The sequence below is a fragment of the Mesoplodon mirus genome, assembly GCF_964341445.2.
Source record: "Mesoplodon mirus genome assembly, chromosome: 2".
Taxonomy (NCBI): domain Eukaryota; kingdom Metazoa; phylum Chordata; class Mammalia; order Artiodactyla; family Ziphiidae; genus Mesoplodon; species Mesoplodon mirus.
In genome coordinates, this window is record NC_138977.1 from 223,628,284 (window position 1) to 223,643,619 (window position 15,336).

General features: G+C 52.7%; 1 protein-coding gene across 3 annotated transcripts in view; it reads left to right on the top strand.

The window, feature by feature from the left end:
• LHPP (phospholysine phosphohistidine inorganic pyrophosphate phosphatase) overlaps window positions 1-15,336 on the top strand; it is a 141,015-nt gene that overhangs the window by 103,339 nt on the left and 22,340 nt on the right. Inside the window, exon 7 of one of the 3 annotated variants that reach the window (XM_082633823.1) lies at window positions 6,814-7,291. The exons of the other annotated variants lie outside the window; for them this stretch is intronic. Within the exon in view, the coding sequence (XP_082489949.1) occupies window positions 6,814-6,847 (34 nt within the window). The 3' untranslated portion in view covers window positions 6,848-7,291. Of the gene's footprint in view, window positions 1-6,813; window positions 7,292-15,336 lie in introns of those variants that run through there. 3 annotated transcript variants of the gene reach the window in all.

Sequence of the window (15,336 nt, forward strand, 5' to 3'; positions counted from 1 at the left end):
GCGGGGAGGGCACAGGCAGAGATGCAGGGGTCGGGGGCGGGAACTGCGGGCCTGTTGTCTTGAAGAACTAAGGACGGATTCCAGGCTCTCGCCTGCTGAGGCTACGCTGTCCTCTCGGCCCTCAGCCCACCATCATCCCTGGGGCTCCTTCTCAGCCTCCTCTCCTTCTTGGTCTTCAGATGCCGCAGGCTGCAGGCTGGCTTGGCTGAGGCCACTTGCTCTCCTTCATTCTCCCCCACCAGGCAACCCGCCCAGGCCTGTGACCATAAACCCAGCCAGGGATGCTCCCCCAAGCTCGGCCTGCAGCCGGACCTCCCGGCCTCTGGCATCAGTAGCCTTGTGACCTCCACCCTAGCCCATCATTCGACATCTCCAGCCTGGCAGGTTCAAAACAGAGCCCTTTGGAAGTTTAAGCATAAACAGGATATTTGCATAGCCTTAAACTACCCCTAGCCAAATATTTAGCAATTAGAAAGGGGGAAATGGGGAGTTTACAGTGGAGGATTCTGGTAGACTCAACCTTAGCCAAGTGATGAAGGCGGATGTCAGCTGCAGTAAGACATCGCGTACTCCTGACACTGCGCTGAGAAGGGCACCGCAGCCCCCGGTGCCCTTCCCCATAAACATGGGAAGACTCTGTTGTACCACAGTGAGGAGGGAGTTGGAAGCAGGGAAATGAACAGATCCTGTGCGCGAATGTTCATAGCACCGTTCTTCACAATGGCTGAAAGGCGGAAGCAACCCAAATAAATGTCCGTCAGCCGGTGAATGGGTAAACAAAATGTGGTCTTTCTTTATGATGGAATATTTTTTTTTCTTCACTTTTTATTTTAGACTGGAGGAGAGTTGATTAACAATGTTGTGTTAATTTCAGGTGTACAGCAAAGTGATGCAGTTACATGTACACATGTATCTATTCTTTTTCAAATTCTTTTCCCATTTCAGTTGTTACATAATATTGAGCAGAGTCCCCTGTGCTATACAGTAGGTCCTTGTTGGTTTTCCATTTTAAATAGAGGAGTGTGTGCATGTCAATCCCAAACTCCCTAAGTATCCTTTCCTCCCACCCTTCCCCTCTGGTAACCATAAGTTCGTTCTCTAAGTCTGTGAGTCTGTTTCTTTTTTGTAAATAAGTTCATTTCTATCTCTTTTTTTCAGATTCCGCATTCCCTTTCTCCGTCTGACTTACTTCACTCAGTATGACAATCTGTAGGTCCACGCATGTTGCTGCAAATGGCATTATTTCATTCATTTTAATGGCTGAGTAACATTCCGTTGTATTATATATATGTACCACATCTTCTTTATCCATTCCTCTGTGAGTGGACATTTAGGTTGCTTCCACGTCTTGCCTATTGTAAGCAGCATTGCAGTGAACATTGGGGTGCATGTAACCTTGTGGACCATGTTTTTCTTTTTTTTTTTTTTTAAGATGTTGGGGGTAGGAGTTTGTTAATTAATGTATTTATTTTTGCTGTGTTGGGTCTTCGTTTCTGTGCGAGGGCTTTCTCTAGTTGTGGCAAGTGGGGGGCCACTCTTCATCGCAGTGCGCGGGCCTCTCACTATCGCGGCCTCTCTTGTTGCGGAGCACAGGCTCCAGACGCGCAGGCTCAGCGGCCATGGCTCACGGGCCTAGCTGCTCCACGGCATGTGGGATCCTCCCAGCCCAGGGCTCGAACCCGTGTCCCCGGCATTAGCAGGCAGATTCTCAACCACTGCGCCACCAGGGAAGCCCTGGACCATGTTTTTCTCCAGCTATCTGCCCAGGAGTGGGATTGTAGGATCATAAGGTAGCTCTATTTTTAGTTTTATAAGGAACCTCCAAACTGTTCTCCAGGGTAGCTGTACCAATTTACATTCCCACCAACAGTGTAGGAGGGTTCCCTTCTCTCCACACCCTCTCCAGCATTTATTGTTTGTAGATTTTTTTGATGATGGCCATTCTAACTGGTCTGAGGTGATATCTCATTGTAGTTTTGATATGCATTTCTCTAATAATTAGCAGTGTTGCACAGCTTTGCACATGCCTCTTGGCCACCTGTATGTCTTCTTTGGAGAAATGTCTATTTAGGTCTTCTGTCCATTTTTTGATTGGGTTGTTTGTTTTGATGATATCAAGCTGCATTGAGCTGTTTGTAAATTTTGGAGACTAATCCCTTGTTGGTCACACCTTATGATGGTGTTATTCAGCCATAGAAAGAATTACTTTATGGCACATGTTACAACATAGATGAACCTCTGAGACATTACACTCAGTGAAATAAGCAGACAGAAAAGGACAAATACTCTGACTCTACTTATGTGGAATACCCAGAAGAGGCAAATTCACAGAGACAGAAAGTCAGATGGTGGTTGCCAGGGGCTGGGGGAAGGTGGGGATGGGGAGTTATTGCTTAATGGGGACACAGTTTCTGTTGGGCTGTTTTTAAACCCGTGGGCACTAGACAGTGGTGATGGTTGCACAGCATTGTGAATGTCATGAGTGCCACTGAATTGTGCTGTTAAAAATGTAAATTGCTGGGCTTCCCTGGTGGCGCAGTGGTTGAGAGTCCGCCTGCCGATGAGGGGACACGGGTTCGTGCCCCGGTCCGGGAAGATCCCACATGCCACGGAGCGGCTGGGCCCGTGAGCCATGGCCGCTGAGCCTGCGCGTCCGGAGCCTGTGCTCCACAACGGGAGAGGCCACAGCAGTGAGAGGCCCGCGTACAGCAAAAAACAAAAAAAAAAGTAAATTGCTATTTAGAATAGCAAATTTTATGTTCTACATATTTTACCACGATTTAGAAAAATTAGTAATGCAATACACCAAAACCCATTGATTTGTACACTTTAAATAGGTGATTGACGTGGTTATGTGAATTGTATGTCAATACATCTGTTTAAAAAAACAAAAAAATTGAGGGACATTCTACAGAATGGTCACTGTTCTCCCAGGGGCATGCCACGTGGGCTCCCTCCCTTCCTCTGCTCAGATGCCATGTCCTAGTCTGCTCGGGCCAGACAGACTGGGGTGCTTACATAACAGACATGTATCTTCTCACAGTTCCGGAGGCTGGAAAGCCAAGATCGAGGTGTTGCATCTGTAGGAAGAATGATTAAGGAGGAGGCGGCTCTTGTGTTCCTCTTTCCCCTGAGCCCCTGGTCCCCTTTGTCCTCTCCTCCCCCTGCACCAGCTTCCCCCAGACTCGCTGCCACCTGCGTCACCTGCTCTGTGGCGGGGGCGGGGGGGGCGGGAGGGGGCCGTGTCTTCTTCGTCCACAGCCTGGCCTCCAAAGCCGTCATGCGCGTGGATGAGTGAGTAGAATTCTCCCAGTAGTAAGTGTTCCACGCTGTTGGTGCAGTAGGGGTGTGAGCAGGAGTGGGGACGCGTTTGGACAGCAGGGCCCAGGGCGGGGCAAGGGCTCCAGGCGGCCTCCTGGCCCACGGAGAGGCTCACAGCCCCTGTGCGTCTGCCGCGATGTTCAGCCGTCAGCCGTTCATCAAACGGAGGTACGAGCCAAAGGAAACGTGGATCCCCACTGCACTGGTCATTTCCACATTGTCCAGGGCACTCAGGCCTGGTGTTCTTAATCGCTTTGTTATCTGAACACCCGGCGCTTTGATGATGAGCTGCTGAGGACGACTTCATGTGGAGATTTTACTGTGCACACAAACCTGGCAGGACAAGAGTAAAAATACAGCTTTCCCAGAAATATATTTAAAGAAAAAAACGTTAAGAACCCGGCAGAACATAAAGTGCTGGTACGACGTGTGAGGCAGCGAGGAGGTGCAGGGGGCCAGACAACCCCCCCAACAGCCTGCCCCCAGGCCTGCCAGGAACGTGGGTGCAGGGGTCTCCCGGGCCCCCCGCACATGCACACACAAACCTCCTTCCTCCCTGAGCAGGGCATGGTCAGAGGACCGGGGAGAGCTTCTCCAGGCTGGGGTGCCAGTCCCAGGAAGGCCTGTCCCAGAGGGGCACCCGTGGCTAGCGTCTCTGCGGCCTGGGGAGAGCCCTGCCATCCCCTGCTCTCTCCTTCCACAGCCGACGAGCCCCCAGGCTCTGCCTGCCCGCCCCCCCAATCTGGCCTGTGCCCCAGGTGGGCTGCGGAACGCCAGACCAAGGCCAACTCTCCATCTGCACGTGTCAAGGTGACGGCCAGCGTTTGTCATCCTGAGCTCTCACGTGCGTGTCCTTTCCACCACTAGAGGAGACAAAGCAGAGGCACTATTATTTGCATTCTAATGATCGGGAAATTGAATAATAATAATGGTCCCCTTTGAGTGCGTTAAGAAGTAGGAACCATTATCCTCCCCACTTTAGAGCTGGGGGAACGAGGATCAGAGAGGTGCCAACCTGCCCGGTTTGTGGTTGACCAGGAGATGAGCCAGGTGGGCTGGCTGCTCCTGGCCCCCTTGGGCCCTGGGGCCCAAGGCCGGGGTGGCTCACCCAAGCTCTAGCCGGAGACGGGCTGGCCCCTGGCCGCACCCCAGTGCCTGGGCAGGGGGGGTGCACTCCCACCCCAGCCCCCCAATGCGGCTTTGTCCTCCGTACAACCTTTTCTTTAAAGCAAAACATCCTCTGGAATGAGCCCACCCGGAAACTTTATTGATCCAAAGAAAAAACTGAATTCGTTTCATAAACTGTCACTCTCGACACTCTCCGGGGGCCACCTCCGGTTTCCAGGGCCCCGGGGAGCCTGAGTGCCTACGTCGGACCCTCGTCCCTCCCTCTTCAGACGACACCAGGTGGCCTTCAAGGCCGGGCCTGGCCCTGCCATCCCCACCTCGAGACATGGCGCTGGGGTCACCTCTCTCCCCCACTCCATGGTGAGGCTGTGACGGGCTCCTTCCCACCCCACACAGGTGCACGTGCATGCACACACCAACACACATGCCCACACGCGCGTACAGGCACACATGCGCACATATGCACACGCGTGCACACACACATGCACACATGCCCCCCCGTGCACGCACACGCAACATGGACACATATACATGGACACGCCTTCACTCATCCTCTTCTCAGCAGTCGGCACTTCCCCTCTCACAGCCCCCTCACGCTGGGATTAGCTACTCTAGCTCCTGTGACGGTCCGTTCATGCGTGTCTCCCCCCTACCCAGGCAAGAGCTCCCTAGGCGAGGCCACGTCATCGTCGTCGCCGAGGTCCCCAGCACCGGTCCAGCCGGAGAAGCCGGCTGAGGGAGTGATGACACCAGGATTCAGAGGGTCAGGCCGCTTGTCTCTGCCCCAGTGCGAAGCCATCCCCGGTGCCCCCTGGGGGCAGCTGAGGGGCCTGAAGGCCTTACTGCCGCAGTGCCTGCCCGGCCCCCAGCCCCCAGGCCTCGGGGCAGGAGCTGATGCTCGCACACTGGGCCGTGCGTCCAGTTTCCTTTTCCCTTCCACCACCCCCGCCCCTGCGACCAGGTGTGTCGCGACCAGGTGTGTCACCCCCAGGAATCCTTGGCAGACCCGTCCCCGTCACCCCGCCCTGGTTCCTGGGGCGCACCTCCACACGGGGCTGCCGGCTGTGTGCTGAGCGGGGGCCGAGGGCCTCACCCACATTGTGCCAGGCCCTCCCCTGGCAGGTGAGCCGTGGCGCGCAGTCGTGGCCTGGGGTCCCGGGCAGGGGTGAGGAGAGAGGGGGTCAGGAAGGACATCTCCTGTGTGCCATTTATGAACTGCACTCAGGTGCTGAGGGGGCACAGACCCCAGGGGAGCCAGGTAGGGCCGCCGGCCGCAGGAAGTTCACGCTCGGCTGCGCGTCTGAAGCTGGCGCAGCCTGAGCAGCAGCTGTGAGTGCCCGGAGGGCTGGGCCTGTGCCCTCTGCCCCGGCGCTCCCGCCGCCTCCACCGCCCTGGCAGCCCGGCCGCCAGCGCCACCTACTCATGGCTCACACACTTAGGTTCTGGCCTTTGCAAAAAGAGTTCTTTGCATCACTTATTTTTGGTCCCACCCATGTCTGGCTGCTTGGAGGCCCCATCGAGGGCCAGAGGGATTTCTAGGAAAGGCGGTCACGTGGAAAGGGTTTTGCAGGCGAGTAATCTGGGAGAAGCTGGGCTGCTTTAGGCTCATGTGCCCACGATTCCAGCCGCATCCCCGAAGGTGTCCCGACGCTGTCATTGCGTCTGAGTCTCTGTAAGGCAGGTCTCGCCGGTGCCTGCAGTAAGGAGACAGGCATTGTGAGGCTGAGGAGGGTGGGGCAGCCCGCATCCCCAAACACATCTGACCACAGAACCCTTCTTTGGAGGAGCATCTTACGCACCAGGGTTTGGGGCACCTCCTGCAGAAGGCCCTCCTGCTCTAGGCAGCCCGCCGCCATCATGGAGCTGGCGAGGGTGGGTCCCTCCGCCTCTTATGGAAACAGTCAGCTACTGGAAAGGTAGAAGAATCCCAGCACTGAACTCCTTCCCGTTTCCCTCAGCTGTATTCATGCAACATGGCACCAACAGGAAAAATCACACATAGGACATATTTATTTAGAGGTCTGGCCAGCCTCTGGAAATGAGCATTTCAGGGCTGGCCAGGAAAGAGGCTGGAGTTATGTGGGAGCATTTCAATGTATGGCTGTCCCACAATTTGTATTCCAGTCTCCAGTTGATGGACGTGTAGATGGTTTCCGGTTTTTTCACGATTATAAATCATACTGTGGTGAGCCGTGTTGGCATGCCTCCTGTGAAAATGGGCTAGGTTTTCTTTAGAACAGTTTTCCCCACACTTGCTGGGTAATAAGCATCACCTTGGAGAGCTTGTTAAATATACATATTACCAGGTCTGTCCCTGGTGGGTCTGAGTTTTAGACCCGGGGAATCTTTTCGTTCTTTCAACAGGATTTCAGTGATTACTGTCATCAGGGAAGTTTAGCCAAGCCCTGATTCCGAAGCAGGAGAACTGGCTCAGCGAACGCGGTTCACGGTTGACTAATTAGATATGCCCATCACGCCAAAGTGGATGCGCCCGGCTCTGTCCGCTCCAGCAGTGGAAAAGAATCCCATTTTCCCACATCCTTGCCAATTCTTTGTACCGTGAGGTATTTATTTTTAAAAAAATTTTTCCAAACCTGAAAAGTGTGTAATAATATCTTGTTTTAATATAATTTGCGTTCCCTGTACTTTCAGTGTGGTTGAGCTCTTTTTCAGTGTTTAATGACCATTCAAGTTTCCTTTTTGTGAATTACCTATTCATAGCCTTTGTTCACTTTACCATGGGATGCTTGTCTTTTTTTTTTTTTTTTTTTTTTTTTTGCGATACGCGGGCCTCTCACTGCTGTGGCCTCTCCCGTTGTGGAGCACAGGCTCCAGACGCGCAGGCTCAGCGGCCATGGCTCACGGCATGTGGGATCCTCCCGGACCAGGGCACGAACCCATGTCCCCTGCATCGGCCGGCGGACTCTCAACCACTGCGCCACCAGGGAAGCCTGGGATGCTTGTCTTTTTAAAAGTAGTTTGTAATAATCTTTTATACATTCTGCTCCTGCTCCTTTGTCAGTTACGTGTATTGCAAACATTTACTTCCAGTCTGTGGTTTGTCTTTTCACCTTGTTTATGGTGTCTTGTTGAACAAAAGTTTTAAATTGAATTATAATCAGATTTATTAATCTGATCAATTTTCATTTTCATTTTGTTATGGTTTGTGCATTTTGTATCTTGTTTAAGACATCCTCCCCTCCCCATAGTTAGAAAACTGGTCTTCTACATTCTTCTCCAGAAGTTTTAAAGTTTTGGTTTGCACATTCAGATTCTGAATACACACACATTTGCCGTGTGTGCGTGGCGTGAGGCGGAGGATTTAATTTTATTTTCTATGTGGATAGCCAGCTGTTCCAACACCATCTTTTAATAGCCCCCCCTTTCCCCTCTGATCTGTAATGCCACCTCTGTCATATGTCAGCTTTCCATATTAGCTTTTATCACTCTCTTTAAATGTGGTCTTTAAAAAACAGCTTTACTGAGATATAATCCACAACCGTACAATTCACCCATTTAAAGTGTACAATTCAAGGGGTTTTAGTATATTCACACACCATCATCATCAGTCAATTTGAGAACATTTGCATCTCCTCTAGAAGAGACCGTGTACCCCCCTCAGCATTTAGCTACCCTCCCCACATCTCCCCAGCCCTGAGCAGCCCCTAACCAACTTTCTCTCTATACAGATTTCCCTATTCTAGAAATACATGAATGAAACCATATAATATGTGCTCTTTTGTGGCTGGCTTTTTTCACTTGGGTATATACCTAGGAGTGGAATTGCTGGGTCATATGGTAACTGTGTAGGTCATATGAGGAACTGCCAGACTGTTTTCCAAAGCAGCTGTACCATTTTACATTCCCACCAGCATCGTGTGAGCGTTGATTCTTCCACATCCTCTCCTACACTTGTTATTATCTGACTTTTAGATTCTGGCCATCTCAGTGGGTGGTGAAGTAGTATCATTATTGTCTTGATTTGCAGTTCCCTGGTGACTAATGACGTCAGGCATCTTTTCATGTACTTACTGGCCATTTGCGTATCTTCCTTGGAGAAATATATATCAGATCTGTTGCCCATATTTAAATTGGGTTGTCTTTTTATCATTGAGTTCTGAGTTCTTTATTCTGGATATAAGGCCCTTATCAGATATATGATTTGCTAATGTCTTCTCTCATTCTGTGGGTTGTCTTTGCATTTTCTTGATGGTATCCTGTGAAGCACAAAAGTTTAATTTTGATGAAGTCTAAATTACCTATTTTTTCTTTTGTTGCTCTTGCCCTTGGTGTCATATCTAAGAATCCTTTGATAAATCTGAGGCCATGAAGATGTACCCCTATGTTTACTTCTGAGTTTTCTATTTTTAACTCTTACATTTGAGCGATTTTGATCTTTGAGCCATTTTGAGTTCATTTGTTGCCTGTGATGTGAGATAAGGGTACAAGTTTATTCTTTTACATGTGGCTATCCAGTTGTCCCAACACGATTTGCTGAAAAGATTATTCTTTCCCCTTTGAATGGTCCTGACTCCCTCGTTGAAAATCAGTTAACCTACACACACAGTTTTATTTCTGTTAGAACCTTCAGTTCTATTCCATTGAGTTTTATATCCGTCGTGTACCACACTGACTTGATCACTGTTGCATTGTAAGTTTTGGGAAAGGGAAGTGTGAATCCTACTTTGTTCTCTTTTTCAAGATTGTTTTTTGGCTATTATGGGTCCTTTGCACTTCTGTGTGAATTTTAGAATCAACTCATCAGTTTCTACAAATAAGTCAGCTGGGATCTGATAGTGATTGCCTTGAGTCTGTAGTTCTGGGGACTTTGCCGTCTTAACCATGTTAAATCTTCCATTCCATGAACGTGGGATACTTTTCCATTTATTTAGATCTTTAATTCCTTTAATAATATTTTGTAGTTTTCAGAGTATAAGTTTTGCATTTCTGTTGTTACATTTATTCCTAAATATTTTATTCTTTTTGATATTCTTGTAATTGGAATTGCATTCCTGTTAGATGTGTTTTTAAGAAAGCATTTAGAGTAAATTTTTCTTAAGCTGAAGGCTAACATGCTAATGGTCCCAGGTAGTGAAGCAGGTAAGTCCTGAAGGATCTTGCCCCTCCCCCTGCTAGCCCAGCAGCTGTTCCAGATGTTGTGGATGGGTCTCTGCCTTGTTTCCTTTCTGTCTAAATGAGAGGCCGGGGGGTTGGGGGTGGTGCGGTGAGATCAATGAGATTAATCAGTCCTCTCTCCAGAGGTGGGGCTGATGGAGAGAAAGGCCCGAAATATTCCCTCGGTATTCATCTCTCCTGGCAGGGGAGCGGAAGGTCAGGGGAGATTGCCCTCACCATCCAAACCTGATCTAGTGAGGACTGTGGTCAGTTATGAATGTGAGCGAGACAGGCCTCTGCCCTGGAGGATCCCCCAGGTTTGTGGGGAAGAGAGACACAAACTCAACACAGAATGGTAAGGCTGGCTTGGGGACACCACACTGCCAAGGACTGAGTTTGCTTGTGAAGGGCACAGCCAGCAATGTCTGTGAAAGTCCAGGAAGGCTTCTTGGAGGAGGTGACATTTGAGCCTACTCTTGAAGGAAAGGCAGATCCTCTGGCAGACAGAGAGGTTAAGGCTTTCCAGCCGCGGAAAAGATCTACATGGAGGTCCACAGGTGAGAAAGAGGCCACAGCTCTCCTATGGCCCCCACCTTGCTAATATAATATTAAATGACTCAAAAAATGTTATAAACTAAAGGTTTTCTCATCTCAAAAGACCTTCCCAGGGTTAATAGTAATTAAGTTTTATTGTCATTACCTTGGAAATTGCCCTGCCATGCATCTGTGAACCCTGGCTTATTTATATATAAACGTATAAATCATTATCTCATGCAATTGTGTTTAACTATGAGGAAACATAGTTAACTTGGAGAATTAACAAGTTCAAGTGCTTTAAATGTACCAACCAGCTCTGTAGTGGTGGGGGGAAGTCCTGATTGGTAGTGCTTGCCACTTGCCATGGTATAAATTCTCCCATCATGGCTGATTTTCAGCCACCAGCATGATGTCACTGAACATGGAGTTGGAGAGACACGTGCACGGTCAGTGTAGACCAGGGCAGCACACGGCTGTGTGCAACTCACTTAATGTACGTTCTCATAAAGAAAACGTGATCCCACGACTCTCTCTGGGGTGAAACCAGTGTCAGCAACGGAGACATCAGCTGATTTCATCCCCAGCGTGCAGTTGTGGTTGTGTTGATGTAGCCCCAGGAGAGAGGCTGGACGGATGGATGGATGGATGCCGATTACACAGAGAGGAGACTGTATGTCTCACCTTTGCAGAGCACAGAGCAGCCAGCAGTGAACAGAGCAAAGGGGTTCCGGGGGAGTTGTCGAGAGGGGAGGGGAGAGGAGGAGAAAGAGCTAAGAATTCCCAATCCTGTCAGAAATGCTGCCCAGCAAGAGCCTTTGCTAGGCTCTGACCCCTGCGCCATCCAAGTCTGGGCAGCACTCAGAGGGGAGCCAGGTATCTGGAGAACAGCCACGCACCTCTGCTGCTGATGTCTGGACCCTGGTCCCAGCCAGCAGTACCCCTAAGACGTAGCCCCAGCTGGAGCCCACATCGGAGCTGGCATGCAGGGTGCCCGTTTCTGCTGTCTGTCTTCAAGCCTGGGCACAGAGGGCCCTGAAGTGGCCCCTGTCAGTGCCTTGGTGGCTTTACGAAGGCTCCCAGGCAGCCCTCACCTCGGTCCTGCCCGAGTGTCGGCCACGCGGGACTCAGAATGGGGAGATGGGTCCAGAATGTGTGGGAACCAGGGACGGGGTGTGGGCCCCTGGGTGGCAGGGGACGGACCCCCCCCCCAGAAGGGTGAGGCTCCCCTCACTCAGCACGTCGTGGCAGGGGGAGCTTTCCCCCGGGGGCAGCCCCGCCCTGTCGTGTTGGCCACAGCCGTCCTCTTTCTTTCACAGCAGCCCCAGTAACTTCACCTTCTGCTCCTGAATTCGGTCTGAATGTTTGTTTCGCCCTTTCTGACCAGCTTTTCTTCTCCGTCCCTTCCTTCAAGCCTGATGCAGGTGACCCTGCCGGTGTAGCAGCCAGTGCCCCGGCCGGTGCCCCTGTGGCCCGAGATGTGCCCCAGCCCCGCTGGGCCCTGCTCTGCCCTCTCCTCCGCCGTCACCACTGTCCCCCACTCTGCTTCCAGGGCCTTTGCTCCAGCTGTTTGTTCTCTAGAGGCCGGAACCCACGCTGAGTTAAAAAAAGAAAATCCCAGAGACATCTCGGGGTCTGGTGCTGACCTTGCACAGTCGAAGCCCTGGCTGAGCACAGGGGCGGGTTGGGGGCAGGGCTGCCAGGTTCTGTAGTGATGGGCCTCCCAGACCTACAGGTCCCACACCAACAATGCCACCCCGCCTGCCAGGCTTGAGGGGAAGCCCTGCCGCCCCCCCCCCGCCCCGCCTCAGCGAGCCACGCCGCAAGTGCTTCATGTGGGGAGAGTCAAAGGCTGAGAAAATACGGGCCTCTGGACGGGCGTGTGTTAGGGTTCAGGGACTCTGCATTCCTGGCCCAGAGCAGCCAGGGGCACAGCACCTGTCCCCTCGCCTCCAAGGTGACCACGTCCCCAGCCGACCTGAAGCGTTGCTCTCTAGAGCAAAATTTTTTTTTTTTTCGGCTGTGTTTGGGTCTTCGTTGCTGCGCGCAGGCTTTCTCTAGTTGCGGCGAGCGGGGGCTACTCTTCGTTGAGGTGCGCAGGCTTCTCATTGCGGTGGCTTCTCTTGTTGCGGAGCACGGGCTCTAGGCGCTCAGGCTTCAGTAGTTGTGGCGTGTTGGGCTCAGTAGTTGTGGCTCGTGGGATCTGGAGCACAGGCTCAGTAGTTGTGGCACACAGGCTCAGTAGTTGTGGCTCGCGGGCTCTAGAGCGTAGGCTCAGTAGTTGTGGCGCACGGCCTTAGTTGCTCTGCGGCATGTGGGATCTTCCCAAACCAGGGCTCGAACCCGTGTCCCCTGCACTGGCAGGCGGATTCTTAACCACTGCGCCACCAGGGAAGCCCTAGGCCCTTTAATTTTTTCAAAGAGAAGTTTTTATAAATGTCTGCACAGAAACATCCGTATTGGTGGGTTCTTGCTCCTCAGGACCCGCCGTGACAATAGCTCGCAGGGGCTAAGTCTGCCTTCCGAGGGTGGGGGGACACACCAAGGTCTGCTGGGCGGGGCATCGGGGGGGCAGCCCCCGCCCAGGGCCCGGCCCACAGCTTGCGTTGTTCTCTGGGAGCCGAGGATGCAGGAGCAAAGGTCAGGGAAGCCAGACGTCGCTTTCTGGACCAGCTGTGGTGCCAGCAGGGCGGTTATTTATGAGACGGTGGAGCGTCCACACATCAAGGCTTCCCCCAGCAGCGCAGCTGGTGAGGGCTCTGAAATGATCTCATGGTGCCGCCTCTCCTGAGCCACTGGAGAGAAAACGGGGCGTCACCCGCAAGGACCCGGGCTTCTCCCGAGCCTCATACAGACCCGGGCAAAACCTCGTCCCTGCGCTGCTGGGTTTCCGAACAGCCTCCGGGACGCTGTGTGCAGGAGTGTCTGTCTGGCCTTAACCGGTGCCGCTCCCCGCAGGCGGTCGGATGGGTGGGTTGTGTGCGGTGGCGCCTTCCCCCGCCTGAGGAAGGCAGCTCGGAGCTTAAAGACGGCGCCTCCTTGGCGGCGGCCAGGCTTGTTCAGAGCATGCATCGCAGGTCCTAATTTTTTATCTGTTCCAAAAGCTGCCAATTGCTGGATCGAGCTGGGCCCACCATTCTGGCTTCTAAGCCACCTCCAAAGACAAAGGCCAGTCAGCAAAAATTGAAATTCAGCTTCAAAATGGTGACGTGGGCTCAAGCCACAGCGTCACCATCCCCTGGGCCCATGCAGGATGGCAGACGAGAGAAGGTGTGGGCAGTAGCCACGTGGGCTCAGCATGTCCCCTTTGTCCAGGGTCAAAGGAGCTGGACTGCTAAGGCACACGAGACCCCCTCCAGGGAAGGACATGGTGCTGGGGGGCTCACCCCTCTAACGTTAATCACCAGTTAGGGATTGGCCCCTGTAATTTTCGTCCACTGGTGCTTCCTTCCTGTGTTAATAGCCCAGAACGATGCCTTTTCCTCTCCATCCCGACAGACCCATTGGCTCTCCCGCATCTGTGGGGTCAGATCTATGGGGTTCCCTACTGGGCAGCCTTGGCCGACGGCTGCAGAGCTGAGGTCAGGCTCTCGGTTCAGACCCGGGGGTCCCTGGTGCCACAGCCTCTCTGATCTGCAGGCCCCCTGCGTGCACTGGCTCTCCAGCCCCTGGGCTCGGCTTTGAATGAATTCATTATTCCCAAGCCTGACGCAGCGTGCTGGGCCGCCAGTTTCTCCAGGCTGGCAGTGCTCGGACGCTGGCCACTGCCAAATCCAGTTGTTTGACTTAATGTTTCAAGGCCAAGTTCTTTCAGGAAAGTTCTCTCCATCCCCACCCCACCCCCCTTAGAAAAATAGATGTGCAGTTGACTGGCTTTGCAGGGTTTTAATCCTTCTTTCTATCCAAAGAACAGCGTGAACAGCTCATTCGTCCACACACATAGCACTCTCTCTCCGTCTCTGTCTGTCTCTCTGTCTCTCTCTCTCTCCTCCCAGATGCACATGAGCTGGAACTGGGAGAGTGTGGACGCTGAGCATTTCGGGGATGGGGGCTGCAGAGCAAGTGCTAGCTGTGGTCTAAGCAAAAGAAAGAGCCCTTGGCTGCCAGGAAATGGAGGTACTCATGGGTGGCCATGGGGAAATGCTGGAACCTTCCATGCGGGCTTTGCTGCAGCTGGATGTGCCTGTTGGCATTCCTCTTAATGCCTGTGATGTCTTAAAAACCTGACCTAGTTAATAACCCATCTATATATTTATACTCCCGCCTCTTCCCCACAGTGGGAGGGGTGGCGCCCTGCAGGCTCTGCACTTGGCCTTGCCTGTCCTGGTGGCGAGGGCACACACAGTCAGAGGGGTCCTTCTTGTGCTCCGAAGGCACCATCAGAGCCAAGAGAACTTTTCCTGGCCCAGAATTCTGAGTCAAGGTGTGACGTGGGCCTTGGCAAAGGCGAGCATTTCCAGGCCTTCCTCAGACAGCCACTCCCACTCCTTTGCCACTGTGCTGAGACTGGGATGTAGCCCCAGGCTGGGGGCTGTAGGAGGGCGGGGTAGCATCCGTCCCATCTGCCCAGGGGCCCCCGTCCCACGGGATGCACCCAGTGACTCAGCGGGAAAGGGAGACAGAGGGGGTCCATGGCCCAGCACTGCCACTTACCTGCTCTGGGACCAAGGGGTTCACAGCCCCTTTCTGAGCCTGCTTCCTCATCCATAGATCAAAGGCCAGATCATAATCCTGCACAGACTGAGGGGCAGAGGGGGCTCGTGGTATTGGCTGTGCCCTGTAACGTCCAAGAAGGCCCTGTGGTTTTTAGCAAACAGCATCGCCCACCTCTTTGCAGAAAACGGGATTCCCTGTCCCAGATAGAAAAGATCTCTCCTGTCCTGAGGCCCAAGATCACTGTTCTTTTGCGAAGTTTCCACCTGACCTGAGCGTGAGGCCTTCCTGTCTCCACGGCTCCCTGCGTGGGGAACACAGCGGCCGCTAAAGGAGGATGTGGCGCTTGCAGAATACGAGGCCTCCAAAGGGAGGTCGAGGTGGGTGTTGTGTGCAGTGCTATTTCGGGGTCTGGGCTTGTGAATTAAAGGGGGGCCGGGCAGGAGGACGGCCTGCCTGCCAGCAAGCCTCTGGTTAGTGTCCTGGTGAACAAACGTGTCCTGAGTGTCCAGCCGGTGCAGCGGCTTACAGGGAGAAAAGAGCATGCGCAGGGAAGGTCCATGCAGGATGGTGGAAGGAGATGAA